At 44.0% G+C, this 23,916-nt stretch overlaps 1 protein-coding gene and 1 non-coding gene across 2 annotated transcripts in view; one reads left to right on the plus strand and one right to left on the minus strand.

Moving 5' to 3' along the window:
• ADAMTS17 (ADAM metallopeptidase with thrombospondin type 1 motif 17) overlaps nucleotides 1-23,916 on the plus strand; it is a 918,064-nt gene that overhangs the window by 621,788 nt on the left and 272,360 nt on the right. Inside the window, exons 11-13 of the mRNA XM_042783577.1 lie at nucleotides 2,407-2,508; nucleotides 3,974-4,119; nucleotides 16,143-16,309. Coding sequence (XP_042639511.1) covers nucleotides 2,407-2,508; nucleotides 3,974-4,119; nucleotides 16,143-16,309 — 415 coding nt within the window. The remainder of the gene's footprint in view (nucleotides 1-2,406; nucleotides 2,509-3,973; nucleotides 4,120-16,142; nucleotides 16,310-23,916) is intronic.
• On the minus strand, nucleotides 22,220-22,326 carry LOC122152198. The gene has a single exon (XR_006164442.1). It is a non-coding gene; the product is annotated as a U6 spliceosomal RNA (small nuclear RNA).

Consider the following 23,916-nt stretch of genomic DNA (forward strand, 5'->3'; position numbering starts at 1 on the left):
GGTTCAAACCCACCAGCCACTCCTCAGAAGGAAGGTTGGGCAATCCTACTTCCGTAGTGAAACTGCCTCGGAAACCCAAGGAGGGGTCGCTATGAGTCGGGTTTGACTCGATAGCATAACAACAACAACAACAACAATATATCCTGGGTAAAATTACTTTGTCAATTATATCCATTACAAATATCTCTCCCATGTATTGCAAATATCTTCTTTGGGATGAACAGAAGTTCTTTGTTTTTATATAGTATAATTCAGTCTATTTTTCTTTTTTATCCTTCATGGTTAGTGTTTTTTGTGTTCTGTTTAAGAAGCATTTGCCTAACATCATCCTCCTTTAGGATTTTAGGAAAAAATGCTGTCTATAAAATGCAAAATATACAATTTATACTACTTCATCCTCTCTCTCCTAATCCCAAGCACTTCTATGCCATCAATTCACTGCCAGGCCAGTCTTGTCTCATAAGTATGTGTCCACACAATGATAACATACTCTCAAAGAGCTCTGAAGTCAAAGTGCATGGAATCAAACATTTAACGAGGTGCGGTAAATTGTTATCGGACCAGCTAATGCTGTACTCAGGACCCACCAGCCACTCCTTGGAAGGAAGATGGGGCAATCTACTTTTGTAGTAATACTGCCTCAGAAACCCAAGGAGGGGTCACTATGAGTCGTGTCTGACTTGACGGCACATAACAACAACAACAGTGAAAGGAGAAAAATAATGGGAACATGCAAGCTTTTTTGAATGCAAATGTGTAATATTCCAGTTGAATCATTGACTTCCTTGGGATACAGATCAGCTCAGACAAATTTGAAAGATGAGAAGGAGCTGTAGGCTTCCTTTTTAGCTCTGTTGAAAAGCCCCTTCCAGCTCTGCTTTTCCTTTTTCTGTTTTATTTTTGTCCCTTCATCAACTTATAAACACTTTGGACTTTAAACAGCAGACTTGTATATCTATTCTATGTAGATGTCTGAGCTTACTTGGAACATCAGACATCTGAACTGAGCAAGGCACACCCTTTGCAAACCCTCTGTGACTACCCTGGGCTGCACCCTGGGGCTTTGTGACCTATACCCTCCCTGAGCCCCCACTGTGGCTCAGGCCTTTTAGTTATGATTGGGTTTGGCATACTGGAAGCACTGTAACTTTAAAAGATTCTTAAGTACATGTGTTCTCAATTTGTAGACCACGAGGGGAGGATTTGGGTGCAAGTAGTTTATCTGGGAAGTGATCCCAGGAAGCACAGGGGGAGTGAGGACATGAGAGAGAGAGGAGAAGAGAGAAGAACAGAGCAGAGCAGAGAAGGTGCATTGATGGGCAAGATATTGCTGTGGGCAACTGGGCCCAACCTACCAGAACTTGCCTCAGAATCACCCCAATGAGTAGTGAGGAAGCTGGGGTATTTATTCAGCTCCAGCCTCCTCTCTTACTGGTTTAGTCTTGTTCTATGGCCAGAGAAGGCACTCTGCAGGGACACTTGGGAAGCATGCCTAGTATGAGGGCAGCTGTCCACAGGGAGCTCCCACAGAAAGGCCAGAGAGGCCAAAGACACAAGGTTACAGCACTGGCAGGGTTGATTTCAGTTATCTTGGTAAATTATCTCATCCTGAGCATTTTGACAATGACCAAATTTCATACTATTACAAATAAGAGTCTTTGTTTTTACATGCCATTTCCTGTTCCTGCAGAATTATTTTCGTTGCATATTTGTGGGTGTTTGAAATTCTCTAGGTGAAATATTGTAGGAAACTATGCACTGCTCAGTGGAGCTGGAAAATGGGTGCCTACAGGGTGAACTGAAGGAGGCCCCAACTAGCCCAACCCCATGGAGAGCACTGTGCCCTCATTACTCTTCAGGCTCTTTCTTCTGGATCTGCATGGGTGCTACTCACTTACCCCAACGCATTCCTCAGCCTCAGCTCTGGAGCTGCCTCTTCTAGCAGCCCTCTCTGACCAAGGCTTGGTTGGTTAGAGTCTTCCCTACTAACTAATTTACAATCCCTGACATCTGCCCCACTACCTCACTGCTTTCAATGGAAGCCATCTGTTTGCTAATTGCCTCTGGGAATCAGCAGCTGTATCTTCCAATTGAGGCCCTGTGTCTGACACCTAGAAGGTGTCCAATATCTGGAGCTTGAACATTGAGCTGAATCCCTGTGAGACAAGCCCTCCTAGCAGTAGTACACAGAATTTTGTTGTGGTACATAAGCCAGTTGATATAATGCATCTCTTTTTTTGACATCCAGATCCATAACCCTCCCTCTTCTCATGTTTCCATTCCTAAATCTGAACTGGTAATTGGGCCCCACCTGCTGCCCTAGCCCTCCACCTGAGAGCTGGTTCAGCTGTGACTGGTGTGTGCGGATGTTCTCAGCAATGACGCTTCCCGCCCTTGTCGCTACAGCATCTGATGTGTGCCGGTCTGTGGTGCCTGGTTGAAGGAGATTCATCCTGCAAGACCAAGCTGGACCCTCCCCTGGATGGCACTGAGTGTGGGGCAGACAAGGTAACCTACTGTCTTCCACTGCCCCCTGAAGGCAGTCCCATGTCTCCTGGGCCTTGGAGTGCCCTGAAATAGCAATCATAGGCATCTCTCCTTCTTAGAGGCAATCTGTACTCTGTGCACATGAGCCTCCAAAGTATTCCCCAGACACCTCCAAAATGCCCATGGAGCCCTCTCCAAGCACACAGGTCAACCTTCATCACTTTACTCCTCTTTTCTTACAAGATACAACAGTTATCTAGTTAACATTTTTATCAAATCAACTCCTTTTATCATATGAGCGAATTTATTTAAAAGGAAAATTTTGCATCAGTATACTTTAAATGAAAAAGTATCACTTGACATATAATTTAGTTGGAACAAACAATGCTATCAAATTCTAACTAGATAGTAGGAGAGCAGGCCTGCCCTGTTCTGCATTAACAGGAGAGACTGGTAAATGATGAAGAGGTATTTAAGACATTGCAGCAACAATCTGAGACTTTCTGTTTCTTGCTCTTATGAGAAGAATTGAAAGAGAGTTGGTAAGGGGATAAAATTTTCATTCTGACCCTGGGATTGAGACCCGTAAAGTCACATATCGGGTCCCCAGGTTATGTATCACATGGGCTAGGGTATTGTTTTAGAGATTGGCTTTCTCTTGTCCTCATAAAGAACTCACCTGGCATCAGCAGTGTCATTTCAAAGCACCAAACCCAACTCTGAAGTTCAAAACCACATACCAGGATGTGCTGCCTTCTCTCACTTCAAGCAAAGTTTGTAGACACTCGGGTCTCTTCATGAGCCATGTGGATAAATTCTGTTTTTAGAAAATCCCAATAGAGCATATTCCATGCAGAAGTTTAGGGAAAAACCGAAACCTCAGTGGGATAGAGGTGCCACATTGAGTAAGTGAGGAATGCTGCTAAATTTGCAACCATGCACACCCCAAAATAGTCTACTTTCATTTTTTCCAATTTTCATCTAGTTGATTCCAACTCAAGGTGACCTCATGTGTGTCAGAGTAGAACTGTGCTCCATAGGGTTGCCAATTGTTGATTTTTTTTTGGAAGTAGATTTCCAGACCTTTCTTCTGAGATATCTCTAGATGAAACTTTCAACCTTTTGGTAGCAACCAAGCACTTAACCATTTGCACCAACCAGTCAAAAAAACCAAATCCATTACCACTGAGTCAATTCCAACTCATGGTGACTCCGTGTATTAGAGTAGAACTACTCTATAGGGTTTTCTTAACTGTAATCTTTATGGAAGGAGATGCCATGTTCCATTGGGTGGATTCGAACCACCAACCTTTAGGTCAGTAGCTGAGCACAAACCATTTGTACTATCCAGGGCCTCCTAAATTACAAAAATTGATTTTGGGAGGCTTGGTGTTTTGGCATGGGTGGATCACTAATTTGGTGAGTGAACACGTTCCTTCTCTCTCTGAGTGGCATGGGGCCCACAGGTCCTCCCTCTGTGTTTTAGTGGTGCCGCGCCGGGGAGTGTGTTGGCAAGACACCCATCCCAGAGCACGTGGATGGAGATTGGAGCCTGTGGGGCACCTGGAGCATGTGCAGCCGAACATGTGGCACAGGAGCCCGTTTCCGGCAGAGGAAATGTGACAACCCCCCGTAAGTCTCCCTCAGCTGGTACATTCTACCAGATGCCACAGTGGAAATGTCCATGAGGCCAGGAAGAAGATTAAGAACTGCAGCACCTACTGCTTCATGCAAAGCAGGGTCATTAGAAAAATGAAACTAAACTAAGAGCTCGTGGTGCAGGGGTATTTTATGTGTCCAGTGATGACTCAGCAAATCTTTCCTGAGCTCAAAAACAGCTCTTTGAACTTGAGTGCAGTGAAGTTGTTTAGGAAGCCAGGTCTCTGTTCCTTGGCTGGGCCCTGGAAGAAAGTTTTCCATGACAGGTGGGTTGCAAACCCTTGTCTCCTGCTTCTTGGATTTATTTGGCCAAGATCATCATAGGGAAGCCTATAGCCCTTCAGGAAAAGCAATAACCTTCAGATTGGCTGCTGACTGAACAAGGAGCCATCTAGTGGTTAATGAACCATGAACTGTCTATGTGCTCAGCCCTCTTGTTCACCCAGATGTTTTTCACCTATCCTAGAAAGATTTGATGGGGGAAAAGTGTTTAGTTTTTATTTCCTTGTAGATTACCTTGTGAGATATTGCTTGTTTAGTGGTAGAATTCTCATGGCCAGTGTGTGAGACCTGGGTTAAATTCCCAGCCAATACTCCCCATGAACAGCTACCACCTGTCTATCAGCAGAAGCTTACATGTTGCTATGTTGCTGAATAGGTTTTAGCAGAGCTTCCAGAGTAAGATGGACTAGGAAGAGAAGCCTGATGATCTACTTCCAAAAATCAGTCAGTGAAAACCTTTTGGATTACAACTATCTGATCTGTAGTCGGGAGTATGGCAGAGAACCAGGTAGTGTTCCATTCTGTTGTGCATGGGGTCACTGTGAGTTGGGAGTCAACTTAACAGCAGGTAACAACAACAAAAGAGTACTTTGTAAAACCAGTTGTCATCAAGTCATCTTTGACTCAGGGTAACCCCATGTGTGTCAGTAGAACTGTGCTCCATAGTTTTTAATGGCTGATTTTTCAGAAGTATATCACCAGGCCTTTCTTCCAAGATGTCTGTGGGTAGACTCAAACCTCCAACCTTTCAAACAGCAGCTGAGTGTTCAACCGTTCGCAACACCTAGGAACTCTATTTACCTCATAGGTATCCTTTTATGAATCATGATGACACCATAACCCTTCTGGTTCACCTTTGCTTATTTGCTCCAGAAACCTTGTTAGACTTTTTATTAAAAATATAATAATTCTTGCACCACAGGTTTTTCTCTTGTGCTTTTGAAATTAAAAATTTCCCAGTTTTACTCCTTTTTTAAATGGTCTGTTTTATAACTATGTGTCATTAGCTGCATCACATCAATTTTGAAAATGAACATGTTATTAATCATGACTAAAAATAAATGTTTATAGCCAGTTAAAGTCATACTAATTAATAACCCTCAAATCCCTCTCTGTTTAAAAATCATCATGCCAGGCTACACCTCAGACCAATTAAATCACACGCCCCATGGGTAGGACCCAGAAATTGGAGGTTTTAAATCTCCCAAATGACTCCAATGGCCAACTAGGTTTGAGAACCTCTGGTGCTACCATAACAAATGGGTGGATTTAAAGAACAAAAGTCTATTGTGTTACAGTTCTGGAAACTGGAAGTCCAAACCAGGGCATCAGCTCTAATCGAAGGTCCTTCTTTATTAGTAGCCCCAGGCATTTCTTTGCATTCCTTGGCTTATAGAGTCATCTTCACATGTGCCATCCGCCTGTGTGTGTCTATCTGTATCTGTTACCACCTTTATAAAATACCACTCGGAACTGATTAGGGTTAGGACCCTCTCTTTTCCAGTATGGCCTCACTAACATAACAAAAGGAAACCCCTATCTCCAAACAGAGTCATATTCACAGGTACAGAGGTTAGGACATCCACATTTATTTTGTAGGACACAGTTCAATTCATAGCACACTTGTGCGTTCTCAGTGAAGAACATAGAGCTGGAGCACATAGACTGCTGAGGAGTCGGATTTCAGCACGTCAGACTTTTATGGGCTTCGACGTTTCTCTGAGAGTGAAGTCTTCATATCTAATCCCTGGAGTCCAGCAGCACCCCTTAGAATTTTCTCATGAGGCAGGGAAATGGCATAAGACCAGAAAGAGAATACCAGTCTTCTCAGTCCTTCAGCCCCCTGTGCTCTCTCATGGGGATGCCTTTCCAACATCAGCCTTCAGGAAACCTTGATGAGGCCTGACCTGTGGGCCAAGGGCTTTGCTAGGTGCAGGCTTACAATGACAAATGACAACATAAAATCCCTGCCTGTCCTCAAGGGGCACAGTCCTGCCAACTCTGTTGGGTCTTCCCCAGATACCTTAAACTTGACCCTTTCTAATCTGTGCTCTTTTTTCCTCCTCCCTCTGTAAAGAGTGCCACAATCCATTGCCTAGCTTGAGTCCCTGAAACATCTTCTTGACCCCTTTTCTTCTTCCTTCATGTCTGATCATGCTAAGAATATTGAATGCATTGGCTCGTATCATGTGCCAGGAACCCTTCTAGACATTTGAATGTGGGGAATCATTTAATGCTGCCCTATGAAAGCTCTACTATCTGTCTGACGGTTTTTGTACCTGTGGTGGCTTGCATGTCGCTATGATGCTGGAAGCTATGCCACCAGTATTTCAAACATCAAGAGGGTCACAGTGGTGGATAGGTTTCAGCAAAGCTATCAGAGTAAGACAAGCTAGGACAAAACGCCTGGAAATCTACTCCCAAAAATTAGCCAATGAAAACCCTATCACAACAGAATATTATCTGATATGGTGCTGAGAGATGAGCCCCCTAGGTTAGAATGCAGTCAAAATCAACAGTGAAATGCAACAATGCATTCAAACATACCAATGATTTTGAAAATAGTGCAGGATCAGGCAATATTGTGTTCTGTTGTGCATAGGGTTGCCATGAGTCAGAGCCAATAAGATGACAACTAACAACAACATAAAAAAAAAAAAAAACACTGCCACTGAGTCTATTCTGATTCATAAAAACCCCCATTGGGTTTCCAAGGCCTGAAATGTTTACAGAAGCAGACTGCCCCCTCTTTCTTCCACAGAGCAGCTGGTGGGTTTGAACCTCTGACCTTCTGAACAACAGTATAAGAGTGGTATTGTTTTGATCCCAATTTTATACATGAAAATTCGGAATCATAAAGAGACTAAATAATTTGCCCAATGTCCCACAGCTATGTGTTGGTGGACTAGGTGTGCTGAAGCAGTATATTGTTCTGCACTAGAACCCTGTTGCTTCTTCACCCCCTCCAGTTCATTCTGCAGGAACCAAAGACACCCACTTATGCATAAATCAGATTGCACCTCTTCTTGCTTCAGCCCATTTGGTCACTTCCTGCTGCCTGTAGGATAATATCCCCACTCTGGACCTAGCCTTGAAGCTTCCTTTCTGCCCCTCACAAGCCGTCCCTCCCTCAGGACTTCTGCCATACTCCTTCATCTCTCCAGACTTGCGTTTGCTTCCTTTAGGTGTTGATGTAAATGTCCCTCCTCGGGGGAGACCTCCTTTCCTCAGTGAGGGGTCTGCTTTATGCTGTTTCTGAACCCCTTTCTAACATTGTAGATATGATAACAATTTGTGATGACTTTTGGTATTAGCTCACTCATTTTTACCTTGGCTTTGCCACTGGTTAGAGGCCCGTGAAGGCCTGGGCCACACTTGATCTGGACACATTTCTACTTTCAGTGCCTCCTGTTGTTGTGACATAGTACCACACACTAGGTAGCTTATGAGAACAGAAATTTATTCTCTCACAGTTCTGGAGGCTTGTTGTTGTTGTTGTTATGTGCCGTCGAGTCAGCCCCGACTCATAGCGATCCCTTCTTGGGTTTCCGAGGCAGTATCACTACGGAAGTAGGATTGCCCAACCTTCCTTCTGAGGAGTGGCTGGTGGGTTTGAACCGCCAGCCTTCTGGTTAGCATTCAAGTGCTTTAGCCACTATGCTACCAGAGCTCCTCCAATCAAGGTGTCAGCTGTACTGGTTCCTTTTGAAGCTTTGAGGATAAATCTGTTCCATGTTGCTTTCCCAGCTTCTGATAGCCCCAGGCATTCCTTGGCCTTCTTTGACATCTTCACATGACCATATTTCCTCTTACCTATCTGTCTCTGCATCTCCTATCATCTTTTATAAGGATACCACCCAGAATGGATTACTACCCACCCTACTCCAGACTGACCTCATGTTAGCCTGACTGATACCATCTTCAAAGACCATATTTCCAAATACCTACAGGAGTTAAGACTTCAACATAAATCTTGAGGGGACATAATTCAGTCCATAATAGATACCATTTTTCCTTCATTGCCTCCCACAGAGCAGACACTCCATAATAAGTACTGACTTGCTGACTGGAAGCATACTCACTAAAAAACATGATCTCTCAGTTCTTTCAGTGCCCTCCAAACATATACCACCTAATAGTATATTTATTCTTCCCCAAAACACAAATGTCATCATAAGTTAATTGTTCCAAGAAAGCAGATCACCAGGTAGGCTACCACCTTTCTCCCATCTCTCCTCACTGAGGCCTGATATTCACCGAGCAGCCGAGGGTGAGGTCTAGTCTCTAGCTCACCCTTCACATGCCTCACCCCACCATCTCTCCACCTGGGGCTGCCCTTCCCAGTGAGTCTGTAGCTCACAGCTAGAGATGCTCAGGACTGTCTCAAAAATAGGCTTCAAAGCAAAACCTGGCATCTTTTATCCCTAAATGAGGGAAACAGTATACTTTTACTTCTGTAACATTTATGCCATGGACATTGTCTGATGTTTGGCAATAACAGGATAGCTCTATTTCCTGTTCTGAGCAGAAACCTCACTCTTTCCCCTTGCAGTTGCCTCTTCTCTTTGTTTAACCAGCTGAGGGTGAATGGAAAGTGATGGGCTGGCTTTGGGTAAGGGGTCTTAGCAGCAGTGTCTGGTCCTTCCAGGCAAGATCCACATATGGACACACTTCATGAAGTCTCTGCTGTCATTCACATCTGCATTTGCCGGGTGACCTGATGGGGTGATTTTTACAAAACACAGCTGATCAAGGCCCTGGAGCCAAGCCTTGACCAGAACAATGTCCCCTCCTCTCTCACTCCTTAAATCACCAGACTCACTGCTTGGTGATTTCGCAATGGTGTCCAAATCTTCTTACTATGTACATCTCGGCTTGGAACACAACCATGGGCCCCTCCCCACCATTTTGCTCTATATTCCTGGCTCCGTGCTCATCTACTGCAGATGGTTTATTCACTGTCCAAAGATATTGGCAAGAAAGTCCCCATTTTCCCCCTAGTCTTGGTCTTTACAGCTATTGGAATTTCTGTTTCTTGCCAGCTGACACTGAAGCTGTGGGGACTATCCATGTTTTCAAACCAGCTTCCTAAGTTGGTCCTTTTCTGCTTAATTTGTATCATTGTCAGTGGCAGTTTCCTCCAAAAGACTGCAAGATAGAAAATTCATCTTTAAAGTGAATGCTGGTACCCCATTAGAAGGCTTATCTTTAGGTGAGGGCTGAGAGTAGGGTATTCAAATGCTTTTATGTAAAAGCCAGCTCTACTGGAGCAAAAGAAGGGTTGAAAGTTTACTAGAAAAGCATAGAAGATTAATAGAATGTATCAGGGCTGCTGAGCACAGTGTGGGGGAAATTGATATGCCTGCAGTTGTTTTTCACTTCCATGAAAACCTGCATGAAACCCCAGTGTGAAGTTTAAATATACCAACAACCTGGCATTCATCTGAGTCATTTTAAAAAATCCAAGTCTCATATGCTTAAATATCAGTTATGTGTGTTACTTGCATGCCTTTCAGAGGAGGCCTTCAAACTGGGACATCCTTTGCCCTGAAGGGACAGAGCTACCCCATACCTACTCTGGCTCTACTTTGCTGGCTTTCTCTTGCAGCACTGAGCAGGGGCCTGGGTCATGGCACTTTCTTTGTGTGCCATGTCTCTGGATGGCAAGCAGGTCTGAACTGCTCTTGTGACTTTATCTTCAAATTTATCATCACCTAATAGAGCAAGGAAAAAATAAAGACATGCCACTCAGCCAGCAATTTTCTTTTCTACCCACTCCCAGGGACAGGGCAGATCTGCTGCCTTGATACGCAGCCTGCTTCATTTCTGCAAGCCTTTGCTGCTTCTCCATCTGTGCGCTTTTCTGCCCTGCACCTTGCAGACCCAACCCTAGGTAGGAACCTTGCCCACCAAGACTTCATGATTTAGGGAGAAGCTCATCTTTGTCTCCATACTTTCAGTTTCTTGGCAGAGCTTCCCTGCCTTATTCCTCTCCTTATTTTGAAAGCTGATTTGTTGAAGTATACCATACAGAGAAGTGCACCTATCATTGGTGCCCACATGCCAGCATTTGCCAGCACAGTCCATGTGGCCTTGCTGGCTCCCAGTGCCATACACACACAAACTTATGAGTAATTGTTCATTTCCCAACGTAGCTATAACATTTTCATTGTAATGAGCCAGGGGAAGGTTCCAGTGCCTCCACACATTCACTGAAACTTGATGTCATCAGTCTTTTCCATCTTAGCCATTCTGGTGGGTATGGAGGGTTTTATTTGCATTTCCCCACAAATAATGAGGTTGAGCATCTGTTTATATCTTTATTTGCCATCTGGATAATCTTTATTATGAAGTGCCTGTTCAGGGAGGTTGGTGGCCTAGCTAAGCATCTGCCTTATTTGTGTTTAGAAAGAACATCCTAGGAAAGTAAAGATAATTAAAGATGATTAAGATAAGAGAATGTGTCTGCAAAATGAATCGCACCCAGATGACAGTATCAGTGGGTTGGGTAGCAGGCCTGTGATATCCAGTTCTCTAATCTTCCAGGCCTGCTTCTTCTGGATCCAGGAGCCCTTGAGCATCACGTTTCATCTTATCTCCACCCCTTACTTGTCCATTGAGCAGTTATTTAACCTATTGGAGCTTCAGTTTCCCATCTGAGGATGCAGTTAGGTCCTCCTGATGATAGTTTGTACCCACTCAATGAGGTAATGGTTGTAAAGAGTTGTATAGCGTTACTTTTTTACATTTTGCTACTTATTTGAAAGTGCCTCTTTCTTGCATCTTGTCCCCTTGTCCTCAGGTGACCATCCCTCATGTCAAAGTGAGGTAAAATGTGCTGATGCCTCACCTTTCCTTGATCCTGCTCAGTGATGCCCTTCAGGTGGTACTCTCCTGCCCTCATGAGAGAGGCCGAGGGAAGGACATGGTTCTGTCTTTCCTCTCAGAAAGTGATAACTCCATCCTATCATTAATTCTACTATTTTAATAGTTGTTTTACTTGTTGCTTAATTAGTTCTGTGATTTAATGGTCCTTCACTTTAACCATGTTTCTTCGGTTTTATTCTTTCTGGATGTCTTATCCTTTCTGCATAGCTCAGAGAGATATGTATAATGTATGTGAATCCCAGCCCTCTGTGCCTCAGATTTGAGTGCAGTCTCTATCCCCTGTGTGGATATGGTCCCTCCTGCCTGTGCTTCACCTCCTGAAGGCTCTATGCCTATACGGCTCAAGTTTCACCCACTCAGCCTGGAAGGAGGCCCCTCCTCCAGGTTCTCACATACCACTTCTCTCATTTCTGGACCTCCCTGTCAGTTACCTACAGTTACCTACCCTCCCCCAAAGTTTCTCCTCCTGTCTCATCTACACCCATGGATTAATGACCCCTTTCTGTTTTCTTGGGACTAGTATGTGCCCAGGAGACCCTAGCAGATGTCAGTCTCACAGGGACTGTCCAATGACCTGGGTTACAGAGACAGTCATGAAGAAGGAGCAGCTGAGTGTTCTGTAGCCTGACTCATGGTGACTTCATGTGTGTCACATTACAACTGTGCTCCACAGGGTTTTCAATAGTTGATTTTTTGGAAATAGATCACCAGGCCTTTATTCTGAGGCATCTCTGGGTAAACTTGAACCTCCAGCCTTTTGATTGATAGCTGAGCATGTTAACCATTTTCACTACCCAGGGACTCTACCCACATATAGACTCTGGCATTATTGGGGTGGTGAATCATGTTCCTAGTGAATTGCTTCTCCCTTTTTCCCATACTGTTCAAAATAGTGAAGCAAGAGAAAACTGAAAACATCGACACTTTGTGTCATTTTAAGATAAACCCTGAATGTATAGTGCAACTCAGTTTGACTGCAGTTTATTAAAGACCATTTTGTGCAGGGTTCTCTGGTGAGGCTGCATAGGAGTGAGAGGAGACGAGAACCCAGGTCACTGTTACTTCAAGTTCATGGTGAACAGTGTAGCAGACACTCACATGAAGTCAAGAGAGGCTCCAGAAAGGAAAATAAAATAGGCTGCAGAGAAGAGGTGGCCTCAAGGGTGGACAGAGAGCTTGCAGTGGAGAATAGGGAAGATGAGGTAGTGAACTTGATGGGGACTGAAATGGGGACTTGTCTATGGGAAAAGGAGAATAAGCATTTCTGGGGAGGGAAGCAAGTTGAGGGTGCCTCTACTATCCTGTGGGCAGCCCCTTCCAGGCCTGCTTTCTGCAGGACCCAAAACCAAACTAAAGCCACTGCCATAGAGTTGATTCTGACTCACAGCAAACCTACAGTATAGAGTAGAACTGCCTCATAGTGTTTCCAAGCCTGTAAATCTTTACAGAAGCACACTACCTCATCTTTCTCCCATGGAATGATGGGTTCAAACCACCAACCTTTTGGTTAACAGCCAAATGCTTTAGACACTGTACCACCAGACCTTCTTGTGGGATCCAGGAGTTCTTTCATGTCACGTTTAGCCTCTTCCCCAGCTGGCCACTGTCAAGCATACAAGGTAGTCAGTGTGTGTGGATTGGTCAACATAAATCTGTAGAAACCAATTGAAGAATGAATCTGAAGCTAAAATGAAGCTCGATGATAACTCCAGAAATTAATTATATACCATGAGCAAATCTTGGTCCACACTCTAAGGTGTGTAAGAAATGTAGCTTCCTATATCTTCTAGAAAGGAACCTAATTTGTATTTCTGAGCTCCTCTCCAGTAGGTATCAGTTTCCCAATTAGTTCAGGAGTTCTCACCCCACCTTCTTCAAATCTACATTTGAGTTCTAAGTGGTCCTTGGAACATCTGGCCACACAGGTTCTGCTGCATTACCAGCCCCATCTTGTCTCCAGTCAGGGGCACCCACCTGTTGTCATGGAGATGTCCCTCCTGCTGGTCCATGTGACCAATCACTTTCTGCTCCTTCCATGCTGTGTTGTGTGGTGTAGAACCCATTCCTTACCCACTCAACAAGTATATGTTGAATGCCTGCCATATGTCAGCCAAGTCATTCTGTCCTGGGCCCAGGGTGCTGGTGAGGCTGTCTGCAGTGCCATCTACCTAAATACGCCAGGCAATTATTTCTCAAAGATATGCTGCCCCCTAGGGCTTTAGGTAGCAAACAACACAAGGCCCCTCTGTTGCTCTTAGAGCCCATAGACCATCTAGAGATTTTGCATACCCTCTGCGCTTCACTTGGAAATCAGAACTCAGAGTCCTTCTCTCCAGGGCAGCCAGCATCCATAGTCTTCTGAGGCTTCCTACAGCTAGGCAAAGGAAAAGATTTCTGGTAAGAGGCAAGCATTGAGGTCAGAGAGGAAGCTTACCTCCTACTCAGGCTGCTTTTTTCCAAAGTAGTTGTGTAGGCCAGGATTGGCAAACTATGACCCATGTGCCAAATCTAGCTCACTGTCTCGTGTTGTAAATAAAGTTTTATTCAAACAGAGTCACACTTTACATATTGTCTATGGCTGCTTTAGTGCTACAAAAGCAGAATTGAGTACTTGCAACCCATACAGCCTCCAAAGCCTCAAATATTTACCACCTGGCCACTTACAGAAAATGTTTACTGCCCCCTGGTCTCCCACTGTCTGCTGATGTATCTCTTTCCGAAGGCATTGATCACAGGATAGCCTCACTCGTTGTCTGAACATGAGAAATGGCCAAGAGAGAAAGAGAAATACTGAAAATGAAATTAGTTAATATGTCAAAAATATTATCCTGCCAACCAAATAAAACCAAACCCCAGTTGCCACAAGTTGACTCCGACTCATGGTAACCCCATGTGTATCAGGATAGAACTGTACCCCATAAGATTTTCTATTCTGAGGCACCTCTAGATGAACCTGAGGCTCCAAACTCAGTTAGCAGCCAAACATGTTAATTGCTTGCACTACCCAGGGACTCCTGCCAAGATGTGTGTTCAGTTTGTGAAAACTCACTGAGCAGAATTGTGATTTGTGCCCTTTCCTCTCACATGTTGTTCCTCAATAAAAAATTCAGGAAACAAACAAAAACACTCTTCCTCCATCAGCATGATCTTAGCATCATGTAGTTCAAAGAGATCATAAAGATGGCCAAGTCAGAGTCCTGTGAGGACATGCTGGGGTCTTTTGGAAGAGCTAGCAGAGGCTTACCATGAGCCACCCGAATTGTGGTCCTGTCAGCCCCCTCTGTGCCCCTTACCCAGGGGGACTCTGCCAATGAACATGTGGGTCTCCAGAACTGCTTAGAACCACAATCTACACCCAGAACATCTAGACAAAGACCATGCCTTTGAGTATAGCCTCACACTCACCCAGGGAAAAGAGCAGAACTACAGTCTAACTAGTCTCTACTCTGTGGCTGTGCTAAAAACAAGGTAGAGTCATTTATGTCCACCCCAGAACATCTGCTGCTTGGTCTCACAGGGCAAATGTTTCAGATATTAAGTAACCTAAACTTTGGAGATAATAACTAGCTTATTTCTTTACGTTTATGTGTAACTAACAACTCCACATTCCAGACAAGCTATTTAGAAACCTGATTGACAGAAATTGACCCCTCAAACCTGCGTTGTTTCTCTTCTTAGCCAAACAAAATTGTGAAGAAAGGATTTCAAGAGACATTTTGATGAGTATCCAAAAGGCTCATCCAAACTGCTTGGAGTTCCCTGGCTTTCTTTGTTCCTTGGACTATAAAAACACCATAAGTCTCATCTTAGGTGCAACACCCAGTCTCATATTGTGTGTTGTCCAGTTTGTGAGTTATATAATCAACTAATAAATCTCTAACATTATTTTAACTTTTAAATATTATTAAACAACTCCAAAGCCCATGAATAAGGAAGTTAATAATTCTGAGTCTTTTCATTATAAAGTAAATGAAAGCTATTTGTTTACTCATTCTGAAATTTAGTGACTTCTGGAGTATACTTTGTTGTTGTTAGTTAGCATCGAGCTGGCTCTACCTCATGGCAACACCATATGCTACAAAACAGAACATTGCCTGGTGCTGTGCCATCTTCGTGATTGTTGGTATGCCTTAATCCCTTGTTGCAGCCACTGTCTCATTTGAGTGCTTTCCAACCTAGAGAACTCATCTTCCAGCACTATATCAGAGAAAATTCTGTTGTAATCCATTGGGTTTTCACTGGCTGATTTTTGGAAGGAGATTGTCAGGCCTTTCATCCTAGTCTGTCTTAGTCTGGAAGCTCCACTGAAACCTTCCCACTCTGAGTGACTCTGCTGGTGTTTGAAATACCTTCCAGCTTTATATCAACATGCAAGCCACCACAGTATGACAAACTGACAGACGGGTGGTAGGAAATATACTTGAGTCATTTAAATGTCTTCATTTCATTGAAAAAAAAAACCCTCCCCCACACACATAAAAAAGACACAACAATCCCCCTTGGGATGTTTCATGTTACAGATGACCAAGTTTTAAGCTCAGACGAGAAGTATAATTTGTGAACCCTGCTGAACTGACAACACTATATTCTATTTCCAGATGACCTTGAGTTGTGGTTCTTAGATTCATCATTTTGACAGCTCACTTACACAGGCTGTCAGCATAGGTCTGGGATGTTTGAGATACAGTCTGTCTGCAAAAGCAGAGGGGGTTGCTTCAGAAACCTTGCCCTACCCCCTCCCATTCCTGGCCAGACAGGAAAAATCAGAGCACCCTACTATTTCTGCATCACTGTCTGGCTAATGCACACCCTTCTGTTCCTTCTAGCCCTGGGCCTGGAGGAACACACTGCCTGGGAGCCAGCGTGGAGCACACTGCCTGCGAGAACCTGCCCTGCCCCAAGGGCCTACCCAGCTTCCGGGACCAGCAGTGCCAGACCCATGACCGGCTGAGCAGCAAGAGAAAGGGCCTGCTGACTGCCGTGGTGGTTGATGGTAAAGGCATATGACCTCCCTCCTCCCCCAGGAACTTAACAATCTCAAGGAAAATTCAAATGGTACCTCCCTCATTCCCCAAAAAGGAACAGGACACTCAGACTCCCTGCTCAAGTCAGCCATGAACTGATAGTGGGCTTGCATTTGGATGACCCAACTCTCTGAGCTTCCCCAAGGCAACTATGGAGGCAGGGAGCAGATTCTTGTTGTGCCCTTCCCATTTCTCAGACAGGTGGTTGGGCTGGCAGCCTACTCCTGGGCATCATGTGCTGAGGGGCCCAGGACAAACAGTGACAAGCATGAGGCTCTGCAAGTAGGACACTTGGGTGTGTATGTCTGCTGTTTCACTTTCCAGTGTTGATGATTTGTTACATTTTCTTCTTAGCCCATTTTGGACTTGCTCTTACTCTTTGACTGAGGTGTTTAGAGAAATGTTGGGACTAGTTTACAATTTGGAAAAAATTGATAAGTGCTGGTCACATTTTCTTTCCAAAGCTTCCTCCCAAATCAAAAGGCTCTGCCTTATTGAGCAGCTGCACATTATTTTCAGTGGCTACATACAATGCTAGGTGGTCTGTTAAGTACATGTAGGGTTTGTGATGTTTGCATGTTGGCAATAAGGACTCCCCAAGACCTGATTCAGCATATTTTACACCGAAAATCCCATTCATTTCCAGGAAATGAGAGTTTGTGCTATAAACAGGATGAACAGGACTTTGTTGCTGTTTATCGAGCATACCATGGACCAGCCACTGTGTTCATTTAGCTCTGTATACATCATCTCCTCTAATATACAAACAAGCTGTGCAGTCTGAACCTCAGAGAGGTCACAGGACATGTCCACACTCAGGCAGCTGACAAGAGACAGAGAGAAGAAGCTGATCCAGGTCCTGGTGGAATTAAGTTGACTCACAGAAAATAACCAGCTATTATATGGCCTTTAATACTCAAATAAGATAGAAAGCATGACTTTGTGAGTGCAGGGTAAGGGAACTTTAATAAAAACAGAAGTGACCAACCTGATTTTAGACCTCCTCTGAAGCATTTTTCAGGTGAGTGACACTCTTGTAGCAGATCTTCAGTTTCTTCCTGTGATCAGTTTTTATTCTGGTAGCTCAAAGAAGAACCACTGAAATCTGAATTCTACACTGTGCTGTCATAGCTCACCTGTGCATAACGGAGTGAAGGAAGGAACAGGAACATCCCTGGGAACAATGGCCTCAGACCCATAACTTTTAACCAAACCTTGACCTATGAGATTTGACCTGACTTGTAAAATGATACTCTACATAGACTGATGGATAGACAAGGATAAGTAGATAGATAAGTAGGTAGGTAGGTAACTAGACAGATAGGATTGGATAGGATGGGATAGATAGGATAGGATAGCTATCTAGCTGCCATCAAGTCTGTTCCAACTCATGGCAAACTTATGTAAAACAGAATAAAACACTGTCCTGTCCTGTGTTGTCATCACAATCACTAGCACGTTTGAGTCCATTGCTGTAGCTGTTGTTCCAATCCACCTCACTGACTATCTCCTCACCTTCACTGGCCCTCTGCTCACCAAACATGTTGTCCTCCCCAGTGACTGATCCCTCCTGGTGACATGTCCAAAGCAAGTGAGACAGACAATGTTCTGTTGTGATCCATAAGGTTTTTACTGGTTAATTTTCAGAAATATATCACTAGGCCTTTTTTTCCTATTCTGCCTTAATCTTAAAGCTCCACTGAATCTTGCCTGAGTGACTCTGCTTGTGTTTGAAATATTTATGGCATAGCTTCCAACATCACAGCAACACATAAACCACCACAGTACAACAGGCTGACAGATGATTGGAGAATGTTCTAGATAGTAACAGATAATACCCATCCATATAGCTGTAGATTCATTGTAAAACATTGGGCTACTCCCTTGACACCTGTTCCTTTAAAAAAAAAAAAAAAAAAGAGGAAGACCTTTGTCAGCTGTGTAATGGTAGCTGTATTGTTGCTTAACTATCTGACTTCAAGAGAAGTGCAGCCTTCACACATTGATCTTGTCCTGCAGAAATGGAGAGACCAGCTTCCCAGGAGGCATGTGAGCAGCTGAAGGTACATGCTCACACACAACCCTCTCCTCTCTCTGGTTGGCCACTAGTCTGATGCAGGAAGAGACAGGCGGTTTTCAGGTTTCTCAGCACATTCAGACCCCTACTTGGGAAGGAGATAACCCACCAAGCACTGCTTTTTTCCCAACACGAAGCAGGTTCTGATGACAAGAGGCATAGTTCTGAACCTCCAACTGTCCCTAGAACACCAGGACACACTAGAGCCTCTCTTGCATCCTCTCCCATTTTGCAGGAGCAAGAAGAGGTCAGACCTCAGACAAACTCACCCCATTCTCATTTCCACCCAACTATGTGCACGAATTTGTTATTCTTTCCTTGGTCATTTGCTTCAGTTCTAAATTCTCCTGCCTCGTTGATTCAATGCAGAAATCCTGTTTAAATGTCTGATTTTCCACTGATTTCTCCAAGCCTACTTTAAACTTCTATTTTACTTTCCGACCACTTTTGGATCGCTGAACTCCTTGGTTCCCTTATCATCACAGTGACTGAAATTATATCTGTGCAGACCCTCCATCCAGGAAGCCCCCCCACCCGAAGCTATTTAGGGAGCTCATTGGGTTCAGAATGTCTTTTTACCCACTGGCCTTTTGTTTCTTTCTGCCCAAGTGATAAATAATTACAGCCAGAGCACCACTGCCTTTGATCTGAAAAGTACAACCTTAGTTAGAAGGACAGTGAAAGGACAGTACTATTTTGCCTTTGAAAGAAAGACCCCAAGTTCAGGGCTTTGCAAGGCTAGCTTAACACAGTCCCTCTCTTGATTGGAATTGTCATGACTTCTTGCATATTTGATTGCATTTCTCTCTCTAATATACACAGAAGCCAGCAAATTTTAAAGGTTCATTTCACAAGGGTGAAAACAAAATAATAAATGGCTGATTCAGAAGGTGGGGTAGGAGGGAATACAGATTGTAACTGTTCCTCTGAAAACTTTGTTTATAAAAGGCACAGTTATACCTCAGCTCTGATAGGAATGATTCCTGTGGTTGGGCTCTGGGCTCTTCTGAAACCCATTATGACTGCCCTATTCAGAGCATTGCTATCACTGTGGAATTCTTTGGCTAGTGACGTACAGTTAAAGAAAGGGGAAGCTATATTTTTTTCCTTTTTCTCTTATTAAGAAAAAAAAATTCTTGCAGAGGTAGATTTTCCAGGGGAGAACTTGGGACCACAAATCCATACCACCTCCAAAAAGAAGACAAAGACTCTTCTTAGAAAATACTTCTAAGTGGAAAAGGCTTTAGACAGAAATCCATTTAGATGGCTCGCTACCAAACCCACCCCATTTTTCCTTTCCCCATGGCATCTTGATTAAGAGTTCAAGCCTTCTTGCCCAGGCCGGAAGGCCACCTGCCCACAGAAGTGTCAGAGGGCTTGGCAAAGGCCAGGACAGGACGTGGTGATACATTCCCATACCATGGAAAGGGAGGGGTCCCTGGAGAAGTCTAGGTCTGAGCCTCCAGGGCAAGAGGGTGTGATAGTCAGAACTTTCTCGTTCTAAGTCTGGCAAGCTAGTGGAGTTGCTTCATGAAACAGGGGGAACTTGATACAAAGATGCAGCATGTCCTATGAGAACCAAAGGCCAGGATGAAGGTGGCCACACAAGGGTTTGACTCCTTGGCCTCAGACACTGTTGGGATTTCCCTCCACCTCCACATAGCACATATTTCTGAGTGCAGACTGGCTTTCTCACAACTTGTCCACATGCAGGTGGGTACAGCAATGCCCCAGTACCTCTTACAAAGCCCATAGTCCCTCATCAGATCCTTTGGGTCTCTTTCAGAATTTGAGGCATTTAGGTATCAGTGGAGACTTGTATGTTGCATTGATGCTGAGCATAGAGCTTCCAGGCTGACAGTCTACTTCTGAAAAGTCAGTGAAAATGCTATGGATCACAACTGTCTGATTAACAAAGAAACATGGATAAGGCATAGGACTGGGCAGCATTTCATTCTGTTATACATGAGGTTGCAATGTGTCAGGCTGACTCAACAGCAGCTAACAACAACAATATGTGTTAGGTAACAATAGTGCATCAACCATCTATCACCTAACACCCTAGTGAGTCTTGAGGCAGCACCCCACATCAGATGCACCAGTGTCTCTGCCAGGTTACCTACGACTAGTCCCGTGAGGTGTGACACTAAAGACTACCAAGAGCCACATGTCAGTCAAGGCTGGTTGTGCTGTTAAATGTTTTGTTTGTTTGTTTTTGTTAAGCAGTGATCTTTATTATTTTATTTTTATTGTGATTTGGGTGAAAGTTTACAGAGCAAAATTCGTTTTGCATACAGCAATACAGCAGTTCATACATTGACTACAGTTCCCCACAATGTAACAGCTCTCTTCCCACTTCTTCCTCATAGTTACCTCTTTCCTGTATCCTTCCCTCCCATGTACTCCTGCCCCTGAACCCACAGGTCCAATTACTTGCTCCCTCCGGGTAGCTGGCTGTGGCCAAGAAGCCACCACAACCTTGCCCCTATACAAACACTACCCTTCTATTCTCCCGTAATTGTTCACTCCTAGGAGTGTATCTGCCTGATGTAAATGTTTACCCCCTATGTCTGTCTGTTTTTTGGCTGGAAGCCACAGTAATGAGTTCAATTCCAGACCTGAAGGGTAAGTAGGGGCCATAGTCTCAGTAGTTCCTTCAGGCTCTATCAGACCAGCAAACCTGGTCTCTTTTTTTTTATGATTTTCAGTTTTGTTCCACCTTGTTCTCCCACTCTATTCAGGATCTTCTGCACAGATCCCCTTCCGAGTGGTTGACAGTAATAGCTGGGCACCATCTGGTTCTTCTGGTCTCATGGTCATATAGGGTCATATAGGCTGAAGATGGCATGGTCTACCAGTCCTTTGGATGAATTGTTTCCTTGTGTCTTTGGTTTTCTTTATTATTCTTTGCTCTGGACAAGGAGAAACCCATCTCTCCATCTAGATTGCCACTTGCAAGCTTTTAAGATCCCAGTCATACTCACCAAAGTAGGATGTAGAACAATGTTTTTGTGTAGTATGTTATGCCAACTGAGCTTGATGTCCCCTGCAACCATGGTCCTGAGCCCACAGATCCAATTACTTGCTCCCTTCAGGTAGCTGGCTGTAGCCAAGAAACTACCACAACCTTGACCCTTGTCAGCTCTACTATATACCTGGACATTCTTACAGTGCATACAAATACACTTATAGAAACATTGTCTCCTAACCCTATACATGGTCATGGGCACACTACCCCCTGCCTAGACATATGTAATCATTCAGCCTGTCTACCCATTTTTCTACCTGTAGATCAATGCTTGCCATCACTGACAATGCAATACTGTACATGCAAAAGGGTTCATCTTTGTTGTCTGTCCCTCCCATGTACCTCTCTGTCTTCTCTTCCTCAATGCCAACGTGTTGATCACTCACATTTGGTACATTGCCCTTCCCTTCACCCAAATCAATACTTGGCTCTACCTATCTAGCAGTGTTCCTTCCCCTCCCCCCCCACCCCTGGTAACCAACAAAGAAAATTTCCTTCCATATATAAACCTTTGCTTGACTTTTTATAATAGGAACTAATACAATATTTGTCCTTCTGTAATTGACTTATTTCACTCAGCATAATGTCCTCCAAGTTCATCCACATTATGTTTGTAGATTCTACATTATTCTTTAGTGTTGCATAGTATTCCATTGTGTGTATGTACCATTGTTTGGTTATCCATTCTTCTGTTGATGGGCAGCTAGGTTGTTTCCATCTTTTTGCTATTGTAAATAGTGCTGTGATGAATGTGGGTGTGCATATATCTGTTCTAAATATATGGAACACTTCACGAATTTGCATGTCATCTTTGGGCAGGGGCCATGCTAATCTTCTCTGTATCATTCCAATTTTAGTATATGTGCTGCTGAAGCGAGCATGCTGAATGTGTGTGTCACAAATGTCAGAAAACATTCTCAGAGATTTTTGGATTTCTGAATTGCAGATAGTTGAATGTAGACTTCTTTGTGATCTGCAAACCATAAACAGAAGCATCCTATCCATATCTGGTTTCAGTACTGCATTCCTAGGAGACACTCTGATTGGTCCAGCTACAGTCAGGTACCCCTGCTGGTCCAATCAGATGAGCCTGAAACCTCCTTGCTAGGCCTGGCTCTGAGGTCATGATGGGTGGCTCTACTGGTATGGAGTTGAGCTGACTCTTGGCACATATCCCCACAGAGGCCTGAGAAAGACTTGGATGAGCCCTTGTGATAGCCTCAAACTTAAATGATGTCTCTACCTTATAAGACCTTGTCCCTGCCTAGAGAGGGAGGGAAGCAGGAGTGCTAAGAGCCAGAAGCATCCTCTTTACAGCAGAGTGCCAGGGGGAATTCTCTGGGCTCATGTGATCATGTGGCACTATATTGCTTCTCTCTTTGGAAGTTCCCATTGCAAAATAAGCACATAAACATCATTAGGACTGGGTGACCTGGGAAAAAAGAGATAGAAAAAGATATATTCCTAATTTATAATTCCATAGAAAAGGACAAAATTCATTCATTCAAAACTATTTACCAAGTCTTTCTGCAGGCCAGATCCCAAGCCTGACCTGGCAATCTGGATAATAGAATGGTCCTTGCCCTCATGGAGCTCACCATCCAGTTAACTTTGCAGCTTAAATGTAATTAAGATTCATCTGTCAGAATGAAGTCTGTCAATGTGACATGCTGTGGTAGCTTGCATGCTGCTATGATTCTGGAGGGTATGCCACCAACATTTTAAATACCATCACAGTCATCTTTGATGGGGAGGTTTCAGCAGAATTTCCAGATTAAGATGGACTAGGAAGAAAGGCCTGGAAATCCACTTCCAATGAAAACCCTATGGATCATAGCAGAATATTACCTGATAAAGTGCTGGAAGATGAACCCCCTAGGTTGGAAGGTACCCAGACAACACACTGGCTGTAACAATGAGCATACAATAATCAGGAAGATGGTGCAAGGCCAGACAACATTTTATTCTTGTACATGAGTCATAGCAAACTTGATGGCAACTAACAACAAAGATCCACCCCTTTTAAACTCCTTTAGTAGTGGGACCTTCCTTATGAGAGATAACCATGTATCTGGAAGTTACCAAACAACTATAGGCCCACAGGATAATGGCAGGGACTTTTAATGGAGGGTGCACAAAGTACAGAAAGATGTCTGTCCCTCCCTGGTCTGAGATGGCATGAGAGGAGAAAGTGCTAGAGTGGAAGCTTCCAGGGTGATAAGAATTTTCCAGAAGGCCAAATGCAGGTAAGACTTCCAGGCAGAGAGAGCAGCCTAGGCATAAAAGCCTGGCATGTTCTGAGCCCTCAAGCAGTTCAAGGGGCAGCAGAAACTGGGGTTTCCACCCTGCCCATAACATGACTCTTACAATTTGTTCTCACATCCCCTGTGCTCCCTTTCTGTACTTTTATTCAGTTCTAATTCTAACAGCACCTTCTTGCCACATTTCACAGCTCTGCAACTCTTACTGGC

Source organism: Orycteropus afer, unplaced genomic scaffold (assembly GCF_000298275.1).
Source record: "Orycteropus afer afer isolate SDZICR_OR568_19922 unplaced genomic scaffold, OryAfe1.0 scaffold00019, whole genome shotgun sequence".
In the NCBI taxonomy this organism is placed as follows: Eukaryota; Metazoa; Chordata; class Mammalia; order Tubulidentata; family Orycteropodidae; genus Orycteropus; species Orycteropus afer.